Source organism: Rhincodon typus, chromosome 1, assembly GCF_021869965.1.
Source record: "Rhincodon typus isolate 14 chromosome 1, sRhiTyp1.1, whole genome shotgun sequence".
Taxonomy (NCBI): Eukaryota; Metazoa; Chordata; class Chondrichthyes; order Orectolobiformes; family Rhincodontidae; genus Rhincodon; species Rhincodon typus.
Window position 1 is genome coordinate 98,812,661 of NC_063332.1, and position 16,792 is coordinate 98,829,452.

At 40.0% G+C, this 16,792-nt stretch overlaps 1 protein-coding gene across 1 annotated transcript in view; it reads right to left on the reverse strand.

The window, feature by feature from the left end:
- Positions 1-7,106: 7,106 nt before the first annotated feature.
- The window catches only part of LOC109911626 (protein FAM184A-like), a 129,012-nt gene continuing 119,326 nt past the window's right edge, over positions 7,107-16,792 (reverse strand). The window contains exons 5-9 of the mRNA XM_048602608.1: positions 14,478-14,645; positions 13,561-13,687; positions 10,573-10,680; positions 10,348-10,429; positions 7,107-7,712 (exon numbers count right to left, since the gene is read on the reverse strand). Of these exons, the coding sequence (XP_048458565.1) occupies positions 7,586-7,712; positions 10,348-10,429; positions 10,573-10,680; positions 13,561-13,687; positions 14,478-14,645 (612 nt within the window). The 3' untranslated portion in view covers positions 7,107-7,585. The remainder of the gene's footprint in view (positions 7,713-10,347; positions 10,430-10,572; positions 10,681-13,560; positions 13,688-14,477; positions 14,646-16,792) is intronic.

The following is a 16,792-nucleotide window of genomic DNA, read 5'->3' on the forward strand; positions in this document are numbered from 1 at the left end:
GTCTGCATTGCACAGTTGCTGGTCGATAAAGAATACCCAATCATGATAATTTGGCCATCACATCCACGTCACGGACTTCATGGAACCAGATGGTCTTTTCCCACAATGTTTTCGTTTTTACTGATTGATTGTGCTTCCCCACAGCAACTCTGTTGTTTTCCTGTTCAGTTATTTTTTTTTCCCTGAATATTCCACATGGACTGGGCTTCCTTCCACTATCTTTGCAGATAGTGATTTTTGTTTCAGGAAAGTCCTAAAGCAAAAGGGAGAAAATCATTGATAATGTATAACACAGTGTGGAGCTGGCAGAGCAAACCAGGCAGCATCAAAGGAGCAGGAAAGTTGCCGTTTCGGGTCAGGACTCTTCTTCAGAAATAAGCATCAACACAACATCCAGATCCTCCAAAGACCGTTTTCTTTGCGGCTCCTCAAGCACACCACTGTGTTGTCTCTGGCTCCAACATCGGCAGTTCTTACTATCTCTGAGATAGATAATGTATGTTTTTTTCTTTTTTAAATACAAATGAAAAACATTTCTCTATCCTTCTACATCTTTTCCACACGGATCCTTAAGCTACTGACAGATGGGCAAGAGGACGTTGTCTTTTATGGAATTAACTTGCTCCATGGTGTATAATGCATCCTCATTAGAATATTCTAGTGCCGTCTGTTCACACAACAAGCAAGACCAAAAATCTTGTGTGTAAAGTTTGTGCAAAAATTGCAATGACAAGATTCCAATTAGACAATTAAAAACTGACCCTGGCAGCAACCCTCGCATCCTCTGATTCTTTTTTAAATATTCAGGTTTCATTGCACTCTGTGTTCTGTTTATTCATCAGTGTTTTATTCCTGTCAAGATTTATTTTATGAAACAGAGCTGTGGCTGCTGGAGATTGAAACAAACAAGAAATTTCTGGAAAGAGAAACAGAGTTAATGGTTTGAGTCCAATGACCCTTTTTCAGAACTGATAAAGCTGGTAAAAATTTGTATTTATGATGATGGGGTGGGGGTGATTGGATAGGTGGAGAGAGAGCCCAGAGAGAGAAAGAGAAAGACATGGGGATGGTTGACAGTAAACTGGAGGAGAAGAGAAGCTAGATATGTGATAGTGGGGATTATGAGTAGTTGAAAATAGATTGTTGCCCTAATGGGCTTTGCATGTAAATTAATCAATTGGAAAACAGGTGATTTACTGGTAGCACTTCGTGGACAAAAAAAAAATCTTTGGTGATGTGGAAAACAAAATGTGCAGTTGTGTGTAAGAGCACTTCTGGATATTAAAAAAAAAATGAAAATGAGTTTACTGTGCTGAAAGTAATCCATGTCTTGGCAGGACCAGGGGTGGAGGTGGTCATGCTCTAAAATTGTTAAACTCTATATTGAATCCTGAAGGCTATTATGTCCCTAAGCGAAAGATGAGGCGTTGTTCCACCAGTTTGCTGTGAATCGCACTGGAGCACTGCAGCAAGCCTGACACAAAAGATATTGTCCCGAGAACATGGTGTTTAAGTGGCAGGCAACAGGAAGCTCAGGGTCATTTTTTGATATGTTGCTCCTCCAACACCTTATCTTCTGTTTGGGGATCTTATCGTCTTCAGGGCTCAATATCAAATTTAACAGTTTTAGAGGCTGATCATCATCTTCCGTATCCGTTACCCACCTCCACAGCTCAGATCCTATCCTGAAATGGATTGTTTTCAGTACAGCCAACGCATTTCCAACTACTCATAGTCCCCATTCTCACCAATCTAGCTTCTCATCTTCAACAACAAATTGCTAAAGAAACTCAGCAGGTCTGGCAGCATTTATGGCGAGAAAATATTTAATGTTTTGGGTCCAGTAACCCTTCTGAAGGGTTGAAAAATTGTTTTGGGTTTTGGGGTGTCCTGGGTGTGTTGCCTGTTGGTTAAGCATCTGTGGATGAAACTGCGGGGGTATCCATTCCTGGTAAAGACCTTGTAGAGGTGTTCTTCTGCAGATCGGGTGTGCTGCAGTGTGTAGTGGTCCTTTTGAACAGGGTCCTAATGCAGCTCCTCTTGTGAGAGTTGGGGTGGTTGCTGTGATAGTTGAAGACCTGGTCAGTGTGTGTCGATTTCCTGTATGCTTTTGTAGTGAAGTCACCGTTCTCTTTCCACCATCACGCCCGGGAATGGGAGTAGTTGTTGTTTTCTTCTTTCTTGCAAATTTGATCCCTGAGAGTATCGTGTTGATAAGTCAGTGGGTGGTCTCAATTACTGTCCTTTACATAATTACAAAAATGTTGTCCACGTATCTGATCCAGAGCTTGGGTTGGATCTGTGGGAGGGCTGTTTGTTCCAGGCTTTGCGTGACTGCCTCAGCTACCAGTCTTGAGATGGGTGAGCCCAAGGGAGCCCCTTGATCTGCTCACATATCTTGCCATTGAATGTAAAGTGTGTTCAAAGAACGAAGAGAATTACAGCACAGGAGCAGGCCCTTCAGTCCTCCAAGCCTGCACCGACATGCTGCCCATCACAACTAAAACCCCCTACCCTTCCAGGGTCCGTATCCCTCTATTCCCATGCTATTCATGTATTTGTCAAGATGCCCTTTAAAAGTCACGATAGTATCTGCTTCCACTACTCCCTTGGCAGTGAGTTCCAGGCACCCACCACCCTCTGTGTAAAAAAACTTGCCTCATACATCACCTTTAAACCTTGCCCCTCGCACCGTAAACCCATGGCCCCTGGTAACTGACTCTTCCACCCTGGGAAAAAGCTTCTGACTGTCCACTCTGTCCATGTTCTTCATAAATAGACCTCTACTAGATCACCCCTCAACCTCCGTCGTTCCAGTGAGAACAACCCAAGTTTCTCCAACCTCTCCTCACAGCTAATGCGCTCCATACCAGGCAACATCCTGGTAAATCTTTTTTGTACCCTCTCCAAAACCACCACATCCTTCTGGTAGTGTGGCAACCAGAATTGAACACAATATTCCAAATGCAGCCTAAGGTTCTATAAACTGCACTATGACCTGCCAATTTTTAAACTCAATGCCCCGGCTGATGAAGGCAAGCATGCCATATGCCTTGTTGACCACCTTTTCCACCTGCATTGCTACTGTACCTGTACACCCAGATCCTTCTGCCTATCAGTACTCTTAAGGGTTCTGCCATTTTCTGTATATTTTCCATCTGGATTAGACCTTCCAAACTGTATTACCTCACATTTTTCCGGATTAAACTCCATCTGCCATCTCTCTGCCCAAGTCACCAAACAATCCAAATCTAGCTGTATCCTTTGACTGTCCTCATCACTATCTGCAATTCCACCAACCTTTGTGTCATCAGCAAACTTACTAATCAGACCAGTTACATTCTCCTCCAAATCATTTATATATATATTACAAATAGCAAAGGTCCCAACACTGATCCCTGAAAATGCCACTAGTCACAGCCTTCCATTCAGAAATGCACCCTTCCATTGCTACCTCTGTCTTCTATGACCGAGTCAGTTTTTTTATCCCTCTTGCAAGCTCACCTCTAACCCCATGCGACTTTACTTTCTGTATCAGCCTGCCATGAGGGACCTTGTCAAAGGCCTTACTGAAGTCCATGTAGACAACATCCACTACCCTACCCTCATCGATCATTTTCATCACTTCCTCAAAAAATTCAACCAAGTTAGTGAGACACAACCTCCCCTTCACAAAACCATGTTGCCTTTCACCAATACACCCACCGATTTCCAGGTGAGAGTAAATCCTGTCTTGAAGAATCTTCTCCAATAATTTCCCTACCACTGACATAAGGCACACCGGCCTGTAATTAGGTGGATTATCCTCGTCAGTTCTCTTAAATGAAGGAACAACATTGGCTATTCTGCAATCCTCTGGAACCTCCCCTGTAGCCAGTGAGGATACAAAGATTTCCCTCAAGGCCCCAGCAATTTCCTCACTTGCCTCTCTCAGTATTCTGGGGTATATCCCATCAGGCCCTGGGGACTTGTCTACCTTAATGTTTTTCAAGACCCCCAATACCTCCTCCCTTTTGATCTCAACATGACCCAAACTATCTACACACCCTTCCCCAGACTCATCAGCCACCAAGTCCTTTTCTATGGTGAATACTGACACAAAGTACTCACTTAATACCTTGCCCATTTCCTCTGGCTCCACACATAGATTCCCTTCCCTGTCCTTGAGTGGGCCAACCTTCTGCCTGGTTACCCTCTTGCTCTTTATATATGTATAAAAAGCTGTGGGATTTTCCTTAATCCTGTTGGCCAATGACTTTTCATTACCCCTTTTAGCCCTCCTGACTCCTTGCTTAAGTTTTCTTTTGACTTTCCTTGTACTTCACCCTTGCTTCATGTGTTCCCAGCCTCCTAGTCTTGATAAATGCTTCCTTTTTCTTTTTAATTAGGCTCACAATATCTCTCATTACCCAAGGTTCCCTAAACTTGCCATACATATCCTTCATCCTTAAAGGAACGTGCTGGTCCTGAGTTCCCAGCAACTTACACTTGAAAGCCTCCCACACACCAGATGTTGATTTGCCCTCAAACATCTGCCTCCAATCTCCATTCTTCAGTTCCTGCCTAATATTGTTGTAATTAGCTTTCCCCCAATTTAGCACCATCACATGACAACTACACCTATCTTTATCCATCAGTATGTTAAAGCTTACTGCATTGCGATCACTGTTCCCAAGCTGCTCCCCTACTGAGATGTCAACCACCTGGCCCGGCTCATTCCCCAATACTAGGTCCAGTAGGGCCCCTTTCATAGTTGGACTATGTACATACTGTTTCAAGAAGCCCTCCTGGATGCTCCTTACAAACTCTGCCCCATCCAAGCCCCAAGCACTAAGTGAGTCCCAGCCAATATATGTGTTATTAAGCACAAGTCCAGTAGTTTATGAGTATGCAGGGTTTGTGGATCTGTTCCTCGTTCTGTTGGTTGTTGTTTTCATCTAGTAGGTTGGATATGGTTTCTTTGGCTAGGTTTCTATCGATTGATGTAAGCCATCAATAAAAAGCATACAGGCAATCCACACATACTGACCAAGTCTTCAACTATCACAGCAACCACCCCAACTCTCACAAGAGGAGCTGCATTAGGACCCTATTCAAAAGGGCCACTACACACTGCAGCACACCCGATCTGCAGAAGGAAGAACACCTCTACAAGGTCTTTACCAGGAATGGATACCCCGCAGTTTCATCCACAGATGTTTAACCAACAGGCAACACAACCAGGACACACCAAAACCCAAAACAATAACCACCGTACCATATATAAAAAAAAACCTCAGAACTGACAGCCAGACTACTCAGACCACTAGGAATCATGACAGCACAGAAACCAGCAGCCACACTAAGACAGCAACTGACCAGGGTTAAAGACCCAACAGACACCATGGATAGGACAAATGTGGTTTACAAGATACCATGTGGAGACTGCACAAAACACTATGTGGGACAAACAGGTAGACAACTGGCAACCTGCATCCGCAAACACCAGCTAGCAACGAAACGACATGACCAGATGTCCTTGGTTTCAATACACACTGACAAGAAAAACCACACTTTCAACTGGGACACTATTATCCATTGGACAAGCCAAACAGAGGACAGCCAGGGAATTATTGGAGGCTTGACATTCATCTGCGGACTGCATCAACAAACACATTGGGTCTAATTCAACATACCGACCATTACAACACATAGCCAGAACCAGCAAAAAAACCAGACTATATAAATTCAAACCGGCACAAGACAACGACGCTTCACAGGGGGCTCCATAGCACTGAGGATGTCACCTAGTAAGGGGACAAAACGCCTGCTATCAAACCTCCCAGTTCAGCAAACACACCAACATCTATAACCAGCACCCGAGCTACAAATTATCACTCAAACTCTGTTAAATTATTTTCTCTTAAAAAGTACTTTGGCCAAGTAATAGCTAAAGTCATAAAAAAGGGATATTGACCCAACACCCAAATGGTGTTGATTCCAAAGTTATTCTGCACATTCCAGCTGTTTGTGGCTTAACTCTTCCAATCCCATTGGAATCTCGAGCTGGACTCCTGATTCTCCACCAAGGCTGCATGACATCAGAATGGGCGAGCTCAATGCAGTTTCCAACTTTAACCCTTTCAGAACCAACACCACATACAGCAGTTTCTATGAAGGTCAACTTTAAGGGAAGAGTCTGAAGAATTGATGGGGCAAATGAAGCCATTTGGGATTACTTGTACATCTTATTACGTTATACAGTAAAGCCTATAATGTTTATGTCAGAATTTGTATGTTTTCTACACCACATCAGTTTGTTTGAAGGAGGTCTTAAAGTCTTCTGCTAGATGTCCATGGAGAAAGATTTTTAAAAAATGGAGGAATATCTGACAACAAACTGGGACCGTACAACACTGCTGCTGCTACACCCATTACAGGTGTGGATAATCTGCCATTTTTTAAACTTGCCTGCACTTCACTGTGGCCTAAATGAATAATCTTTGGCAGCTGATATTTTAAAGATACAAGGAAAGTTACAATTTAGACAAAAGTGTAATCTGACTAAAGTGAAAATATCTTGCATTATTTTTGAGAGGCATTTTGCAAGGAAGAATAGAGAGGCAACACACTTCATGCAGAGGTTAAGAGGCCAAATGAGGAAATATCACAGTCAGAGGGCACTGAGGCATTTCCTGCACAAATACCTGGCCAACAGAAATGTGCACCTGAGGATGAACCTGGCCCAAGCGCCTCTAGCCTTGGTGAAAGGCAAGCAAGTGCTCCTGCAGTACAACAGGCAGGTATGCTACAAAACCGTGAACAGCTATATCAAACATGCATGCAGCATGATGTGTTGTTGTAGTGGGGCATCACTGGATACCGATCCCAGTCAATGTCAATCCCACTAAGCAATCCCTGGCACCCCTCTAATCAATATTCTAAAGCTGTCATTCAGAGTAAAAATCCAGACCACAACTTTGGTCAAATGGACTCATGGGCCAACGAGTTAGCATTAAAAGACAAGCCTTGACTGGTCTAATATCAGAGTATGATCTCAAAGGGCACTATACCTGTAGCATGCCCACACTTGTAAGAGTGAAAATTAATGAAGTTACAAATAAAACTCAGATTAATAATAGATGTTTATTGTTTAAACAAGTGTCCTATGGAAACATTTAAAAAAAATACACATCAGGCAGCACCAATATCCACAAACTAAACATTAACAACCACATCCAAAATCATTCTTAGCTTTTTGTTGCTAGATCAGTTAAAGCACATACTTCACAAGTACAACATTGCAACTGGATATACTGCACTCATTATTTTAATACACATCTACAGGTCACAGCTTCAGGATACATATTTGCATCAGAATAGAAGAAAACTAGTTAAGCCACCAAACATTACTGACATATTAAGCTACAAAGCTAAAAAAGAAAGATTTCTTAACCCTGGAGCATCTCACTTTAACACTGTCCTAATAACTATAATCTCTCAGGACTGGTATTGTATGCAATTTATGGGACATTAAATTAAATTACAAAATATTGTCTCTTGGAAACAATGTAATAGCACTGGCATGTGAAATATAATTTTTGGACTAATCTTCTCCTTTGTTCAATAATCGAGAGAGATTCATCCTTGTTTTCTCCAGTGCTGCTGTCTTTGCTCGTCTTGAAGGTCTTGCTGATACGGAAGGTGCTGTGGCTGTGAAGTCTTGGCTGTCACTAACATAAAATCATGTTATTAATAATTAAATAAAATTTAAAAGGCAAAAATCTTAAGAGTTTCAGCACACGTGTATCTTACATTCTCATTTGGCAAAACAAGATAACGCAAAAAACTCAGGACTTTCAGTTTGCTTCAAAGAATTATACAACTCAATTAATTTTCCAAAACCCTAATGAACCACCCACATTGCTGATAAATACATATTGAAAAGTAATTGAGTACACAGATATATTCCTGTGTTCAGTCTCAGCCTCAATCAAATTTACATTGTTTACTGGGAAAGAAAGGGTGGACAGAGAAATGCAGGAATGGAGAAACTTGTCAGGCACAGTGAAGTCCCTTAGTTGAGGAATAATTAAGGCATACTGACAGAACAGGTAGAACAGACAGAGAAACCATACAAATGGAATAAGGCCCTTACAGGCTTTGGGATGGGAGGAAGTATAATCAAGACTGCAGTGGGAGTCAGTGAGCTCAGAGTCAATAGCTTATTTCTAGCAATGGAGACAGAAAACTTGAGGAAGGAAGTAGTTGGTGATGGATAATTCAAGAACTTGGAAGGTTGACTCAACTGATATTTGGGTTAAGGGCTGTTGTTATGAGGACAAGTTGGACAGACAGCTTTTAGAAAATAAAGATTGATCGTTTGATACATACAAGATCCTGACAGGACTTGACAAGGTGGGTACTAAAAGGTATGTTACCTCTTGTGGGAGAGTTGTGAACTGGGGAGATTTAAAAAAAGGCAGATCCTCCATTTAAGACTGAGACAAGGAGATTTTTCTCCTCGAGCCTTTGGAACTCTATTCACTACAGAGCAAATTAATTGAATATTTTTAAGGCAGAGGTAGATAGCTTCTTGACCAAAAAAAGACTCAAAGGTTATCAGAATTACACAATAATATAGAGTTGAGTTCACATTCAGATCAGCTAAGCTAGAAGCAGGCTTACTCCTGCTCTTAATCTGCAGGTTTGTATGCTAATGAGAAGGCAAGAGAAGGTGGAAATTTCTTCCAATCCTCAACTTCCACCCCACAAACCTCCACAAGTTAGAGGATCACTTACAATTATTTCAGCCACCATCACCATCGCAAGTAACACATCTTCCCCTCTCACCATTCCAAAGGGACTATTCCCTCCACAACCACTTCAAATGTCCTTTCCCCATTCAAAGCAAACACAGAATCGACACTTGCTTTTTCACCTTCTCCCTCCTCAGAGTCCAAATATCAGGTCAAAAAGCAATTTGTTTCAATTTACTAAAATGTACTCATTGTGAACAATGGAGTTTCTCACTGAATGGTTTCCTCTATCGAGATCAAATGCAGATTGTGCAACCAATTAGTGGGGTCCTAAAGTTCCAGTCACCTGTTGTTTCATTTCACCTCTCCATTCACGGCATCTTAGTGTTCCAATAAAGCTCAATAGGACCTCAAGGAACCTCACCTCATCCTTCAATCAGGCACTTTACATCCAAATTAAAGACCAAATTTCAACATAATTTAACCTCTACTTCCAACTTTGCTCAGGACGCAGGCATAGGAACAATAATAGGTCATTTAATCCCAAACCACTTTTGATTTGATATATACATGCTGAGGTGAGGTCCAACTCATATACCCTCCTTTGCTCTGTATTTCTAGAACACCTTTGGACAGGAGGTCTACCAATCACAGAATAAAAATATATCATGGATTTGCAATTGTCATTTGCAGACCAGTGTTCCAAACTTCTACTTTTCTGTGTATAGAAATGCAGTGCATCACTTACACCTCCTCCAGATCCAATTCCTGTCCCACTGCAATCTTATTTGTCTTGTACCATTACCATTTTTGTCAGTGAATCTCTCCTGTCTCTATCCTATCAGAACATAAGTTTTTCTTACCTTACTTAAAACCTGCTCGCTTAAAACTTGTTATTTTTTCCCAATTCTGATGAAAGGTCATAAGGCCGAAATGATTACTTTATTTCCCTTCTCATAGATGCTGCCCAACCTGAATGTTTACAGCACATTCTACTTTTATTTCACTTTTCCAGCATCTGCAATATTTGCTTTTGCATTCGAATTCTCCCTATATGTTGGCCAATATTACTGGTCAGTTACAGTTTAGCTCTGAATGTTGGATATTTTTAACCATTCATGCTGATCACAAATACAATGTGATATTCTTCACACTACAGTAAATTATCTCTGATAGACGAGGTCAAAGTTTGAGATTTTCAGACAAGAATTTTTTTCAAAGAAAACAATGCAAGTCAATGCTAATATTTTAACTGCCAGAGTTTCTTTCTATTGCCTTACAGTACTCAAGAAAATTTGTAAAACACAAGTGATAAAAATGACTTGTCAATGTTTTCTAGGTTGCCCTTGTAAAGAAGTTCCAGTCTGTATTTGGAAGAATCATTGCTCATTATTTCAGTTTGTTCTTTAATGTCTACTGTATGTTTAATACTTACAGGCCTGGGTTTTCTGAGCTAATGGGATAAGAGCTTGAAACGCCAAACTCAGAAACCGATGTCATTTCCATTTCTGGTTGAAATATTTTAATACCATTCAGTATAATCACAAGTTACAAATTATAGATAAGTAAAACAATTTCTGATGACAAAATCCACTGATACTATACTTGCCTTTCATCAGAAGATTGCACTGCTCTCCTAGTCCTTCTGCTTCTGGTTATAGACTTCGTCGTTGACAAACATTTCCCTTGATCTAAAGAGCACAGTATACACAGGTCTCACTTAAAATGGTTACAAGGTAACATCTGGACAAACAAAATCCATTCCAATATAAAAGTCCAATGCAATTTTCCAATAATACAGAATTTCCACAGTACATTATGAAGACAAAGTTACCCTTTTTGTTGGTTTTGTTTATTTCTTTTCCTCCATTACCATTTACTGTTTTATTATTTGGTTGTTTAGAACTTTTGACACTCCCAGGGATTTGGGATAGATCTTCATCTGAAAAAAGGAAAAAGGCACAATATTTGTAGAACTACTTTGATCCTCTCAATGCTGTAAACCATTCAAATTTTCCATTTAAAAAGTGAACTGGTAGTTTTTGAGCTCCTTATATTCAATTGTAGTTCTTAACTAGAATTGAAATTTTGCAAGATATCAAAGTGATGGCACATTAACATTTTCTAATTTGCAACAAATTGAATTTTTGGTTTTTATTGATAAATACTGACGATACTTACAAGTGAAAAAAATATTAAATACTTTACACAACTAAGGTATTATTCTCATAAGAGCTAGGAGAGCCAATTTTAACTCTGTCCACACAACAGAAACACTGAAATGGAACAGTTAAAATGATGTGCTCTATTTACCCACACTGATCTTGATGCCTTCATACGGATTTTGATCCTAATGCTTCCCAGGCCTCAAGAAAATATTACTCCCCTGTCCTAGCCTTCTCTCCCCTCATATACAAGCCTTTTCCCAACTACTTACCCACATACTATAAACTATTCCTTTTAGTCCCAAGAGCACCTTTGCCTGACTATCAGTCTACTTCCACTCAATAGTCAACTGTCACCTTCTGCCATGGATAGGAAACATTTATTTTCCTGGCTCTATGCTCCAACGTTGTGGAGTGTCAAACAGTTTTTCATCCGCCTGAAGCTCTGCCTGCACAATTTCTAATACTAGTTAAAATCACCCACTTAGAAAATGAAAAACAAACTAAATAAAGAAAATCAAATATAAATCAGATAAATAATTGATATTGCAAAAAGATTATTTTTGACATGGAAAGAAAGACTGGCTTCAGACATATACTGAAGTAGTCACTGTATACCATACAAGTGCTAGACAAATGGCATTACCACCACTGAAACCCCACCATCAATATTCTGGGAACACACTGACCAAAAATGGAAGTGAACTTGTCATATAAACACTGTGGAGAAATTTCTTTCAGAGTAATAAATCTGTAGAATTGTTTACCACAGAAGGCGGCAGAGGCTGGGTCATTAAATGTATTAAAGGCCAAGAGAGACAGGTTTTTTTCAAACAGTAAAGAGATCAAGGATTATCAGAATAAGACAAGAAAAAGTGAAGTTGAGGATTATGACATCAGAATGATCTCATCGAATGGCAGAGCAGACCCGATGGACCAAATGGCCTACTTCTGATTTTGCACCTTATGATCTAAGTGCAGGTAAAAGGTTGGGGATTCTACAATGAATAACTCATCTTCTGACACAAAAAACGAGCTTCATCTCTCCAACATCTTCAAGGCTCAAGTCAGAAGTATAATAAAATGCTCCACATTTGCCTGGATGGGTGCATCTCCTACAAAAAACAAGTTTAATGCCATTCAGGACAAAAATAGTCTGCCTGTCTGGCACACCATCCTCAGCCTTCAACATTCATTCCTTCAACCATCGAGACAGTGGCAACAGTGTGCACCATCTACAAGATGCACCGCAGCAACTTAAACCACCTTCAAAATCACCTTCCAAATCCATGACCATGACCATGACCATCTATAAGAATGAGGGACAACTTTAAACCATGTTTCATTGGCTTTGCCAAAATGTTCACTTCATTCCAAAGTTCTACCTGCTGTTACCAAACAAACTATTAGTTCCTGAAATCCTCCTTCTGTGCCTGATACAAGTCTTCGAATGCCTCTTTGACCACCGTTTCTGCATAAACATCAGAGAGGACAAGCGATAACATCCTTATCAAACTATTTGTGGCCTGACTCGCAGTTAGCTACGCTTAATTGATGCTGTTGTTCCCATGTATGTTATATATATATCGTATATATAGCTCACCTCACCTAGCTTTCCAGTCTATTCCAATGTCTTTCAGCACTGTCAACACCTAAATCCAGTCAACCTAATCAATTTTTTTCTTTTGGAAATTTACAAACATACAGTTTCTGTCCAAACTCTAAATTACATTAGCTTATTAACATTTAATGTCCATTGCTTCTCTTGTCCCATTTCCTCCCTGGAATCCAAATTGATAATCTTGAATGTAATTCCAAACCTCCTCCCCATCCTCAATTTTCTCAGTTTCTTATCAGGAGAATAACCAGAGGACTTCAAGTAGACAGCAATGGTCAGCATTAAGTATCTTGCAAAGTCCTCTCATTTTTAAAATCAACTCTGCAGGTATTAAATTTATTCTGGCTGCTTTCCCAGATGTTTCTTCTCATTTAATACTATTTTTTTGTATCGCTGGTCTAAAGAGGTCAGTCAACATTACTCTCTTCTCCTAACTCAGTTATTTCAAATTTCTTACTGTGTCTGATTCTTCAATCAGCTTCTTACCGTTTTTCTTATTTCATCAGGGTTTGTTATTAAAACACCTTTCTTATTCCGGCTGCTGTTTTCATTCCCTTGTGCTGTGTGCTACGATCCTTTGTTTTGGCAAAATCTAACTTTCATAGCATTTCATGCTATTCTTTTAGTCATTGTTCTTATACTTCTCTTTCTGTTTTGCATCATTAACTAAATTTCTGTATTTCAATTTGCTTTCTTCTATATTTACTTTCTTCAATTTTCTCCACATATCCTTATTTTGCAACATTACAGTCATAATTCATGGTTTCTTGATCCTTTTCCTTCTTAAAAGCTCCGTGCTATTAGCCCCTCCTTCCTTGTCAGATTCTTCAGTTTGTTTCAGATGCCCATTCACATTGCTGATAACCTCAACCCAAGCATCTTGGAAACATATGTTGTTGCATTAATAAAATTCATAACTTTAAGATGTCCAATTGTATTATCACAGCTGTGAGGTGCAAATGAAGCAAAGGTGGAGGCTGGAAATGATGACATTACCAAGTAATAAGTTAAAAGGAGTTTATATGTAAAGCGGGCATACCTTTATCATTTTCATTTGTTATCTCTGTTGTAGTGCTGTACCTATTCTTCTCATTTTCTCCTGATCTTCCATGTAAATGTAGCATAATTTTTTCAATGACTCGCTGATTTACTCTGTTTTTCAATTCCTATAAAGATCATTTCAATCAGCATATAAAATATTCAAGATCCAAATTCAGAATTTCAAACATAATTACCATCCTTTCATATTCTTCCAAGATCCTAATTATATATAATTCTGGCAGATCAAAAAGAACGCCCATTTACCAAATGTCAGCACATCCACACTGCATGAAGGCTCACAGTTTTACTTTAAAATATATTAGAGTTTAGAAAATTAAATATCTCAATTTAGGTGCTGCATATTAGGATAGATAATGCTACTAAATATTTTTCAAGTAATTAAGAAAAGTGTTTCTCTTCCCCTACAAAGACCTGGGTGGCAATAGTGGTGAAAGATGGAAGAATCAAGTCTTTTTTTAACAAGTGAAATTATCTTTCTAGATTAGACATTTCCAACAGAAGCAGGTAATAAAGGAACCTCAGCAGACCTCAGATCACATGCCTTTCGAGGAGTATAAAAGCAAATGCTATGTATTTCAAAAGAAGAAAGCAACAAGGGAAGTGATAAAAATGAGGTTATGAACATCAGTGGAGCTATATTATGTGTGAAACTCAAAGGGACAAAATCCTCAAATGATTTCTTCCAATTAGATAGAGAAAATTCCGGTTTGACCTTAAGCACATGACTAAGAACGAAAGACTTGTGGGCTAATTCTTACACCGAGAGAATTAACAATTTTCCATACTTCACTCACTCAGAATCACATTCGTTCAGACTCTAAAACAATGCCAATTCTGATAAAGACAATATTATCCAGTTCTTTCTGATTATATGGAAAAAGTCATAAACATAACCTTAATGTTATCTAGGAGAACACACAACTGCTCTGTGCAAGGTGATGCTCCAGTAGACAGTTCAAGCAATCCCAGAGTTTTGACCAAAATACGAATGTTGGGGGAATCTGGATCCTTCAATATTTCATTGCAGATCTTCACAGCCAGATTGTCATGCACTGTAAACACCTACAAAAATAAGACAACACTTTGGGTACGAGAGAGAGTATAAACGTATCTCATTTGTTTGTACTTGTATACGGAACCCAGGCATCATTGGCAAGGCCAGTATTTACGGTCTAACCCGAATTTCCCTAAATAGATGATGAGGAGTGAAAATTTATTCTCAGGCTCCAACATTCAGCACCACTGCCTAACACCAGGTTAAGAGATAATTTTCTGTACTGGAAATAATTGCTGATAGAACGTGTGCAGTACAAAATGGTTCAACTTTCTTCCTTTTTACCTCTGCAGTAAACAGTATTTATACTTTTATTCCACCTATCATTGCCCTATCTTGATTCAACTGTTCCCATCCCTATCACCATCCTTCTCCAGAATATGCGTTCACTCATACGTACAGTCCTATTATCCATGATCTCATTGTGCAAGAATTTGCTGACATTGGCATTATCTCTCCCTGTCTGAAGACTACAATACTGTTGAGCATACCATCCTCTTCTAACTTATTCCCTCTGTTATCCAGCTCATTGGGGTTTTGTTTCCTAAAATCCATTCTAATCTCTCCAATTATAGTTAGCGATGGCCTCTCTTTGCTAAGCTCACAGCATTACCTTCAGCATCCTCCAAAAATTTATCCTTGCCCCTATACTCTTTCCCCATCTCCATGCCGACCATTTAGTGGTGTCAAGCACCTTCAGGAAGTAGAAGCTGCCTGGGTGGGTGACACCACCACCAAAGCAGTATGCAGCCACTTTGAGGCTTGCCACTAAGTTGCTGAAGACAGGCAGATTCTCAGAGGGATAACAGCATAAATGTCCGAGACTGAATGTCACTGGACCAAATTAAGGTAATGTGCATGCTTTGTCAGATTACCAGAAAACCTAAATTTTTGACATTAAATGAAAATATTTTCCTTCATTCCTCACAAGATCATTCAGTGACCATTTAAAATTGAAATGCCAATTTCCCCAGCTAGTAAACCAGTTTCTAGTAGAGCTTTCTAGGCCATTAATTAGGGATGAGAAGATTCCCCATATCCTCCCTCTGCCAGGGCTTTAAAAAAGTTACAGAATTTACAATGGGATTCCAAGGACTATCTCCAAGCTCACAATTTTAAAATTTGGACCATTCCAGGCCACAGACCAGAAGACTGTAAGACGCAAGAGTAGAAATTAGGCCATTCAGCCCATCGAGGCTGCTCTGCCATTCAATCATGGCTGATAAGTTTCTCAACCCCATTTTCCCGCCTTCTCCCCATAATCCTTGATCCCCTTAACAATCAAGAACCTATCGATCTCTTGTTTAAATATATTCAATGACCTGACCTCCACAGCCTACTCTGGCAATGAATTCCATAGATTCACCACCCTCCCTCTGGCTGAAGAAGTTTCTCCTCATCTCTGTTCTAAAGGGTCGTCCCTTTACTGTAAGGCTGTGCCCTCGGGTCCTAGCCTCTCCTGCTAATGGAAACATCTTCCCAATGTCCATTCTATCCAGGCCTTTCAGTATTCTGTAAGTTTCAGTTAGATTCCAACCCCTCCCCCCCACCCACATCCTTCTAAACTCCATCGAGTATAGACCCAGAGTCCTCAAACGTTCCTCATATGTTAAGCCTTTCATTCCTGGGATCATTCTCATGAACCTCCTTTGGACCCGCTCCAGGGCCAGTACATCCTTCCTGAGATATGGGGCCCAAAATTGCTCATAATATTCTAAGTGTGGTCTGACCAAAGTCTCAGAAGTACATTCCTACTTTTATATTCTAGTCCTCTCAAAATAAATACCCACATTGTGTTTGCCTTCCTAACTACTGACTCAACCTGCAAGTTAACCTTAATAGAATCCTGGATTAGGACTTCCAAGTCCCTTTGCACTTCAGATTTCTGAATTTTCTCCCCATTTAGAAAATAGTCTATGCAGCTATTCTTCCTACCAAAGTGCACGACCTCACACTTTCAAACATTGTATTCCATCCGCCACTTCTTTGCCCACTCTCCTAAACTGTCTAAATCCTTTTGCAGCCTCCCTGCCTCCTCAATACTACCTGTCCCTCTACCTATCTTTGTATCATCTGCAAGCTTAGCCAGAATGCCTTCAGTTCCTCCATCTAGATCATTAATGTATAAAGTGAAAAGTTGTGGCCCCAACACTGA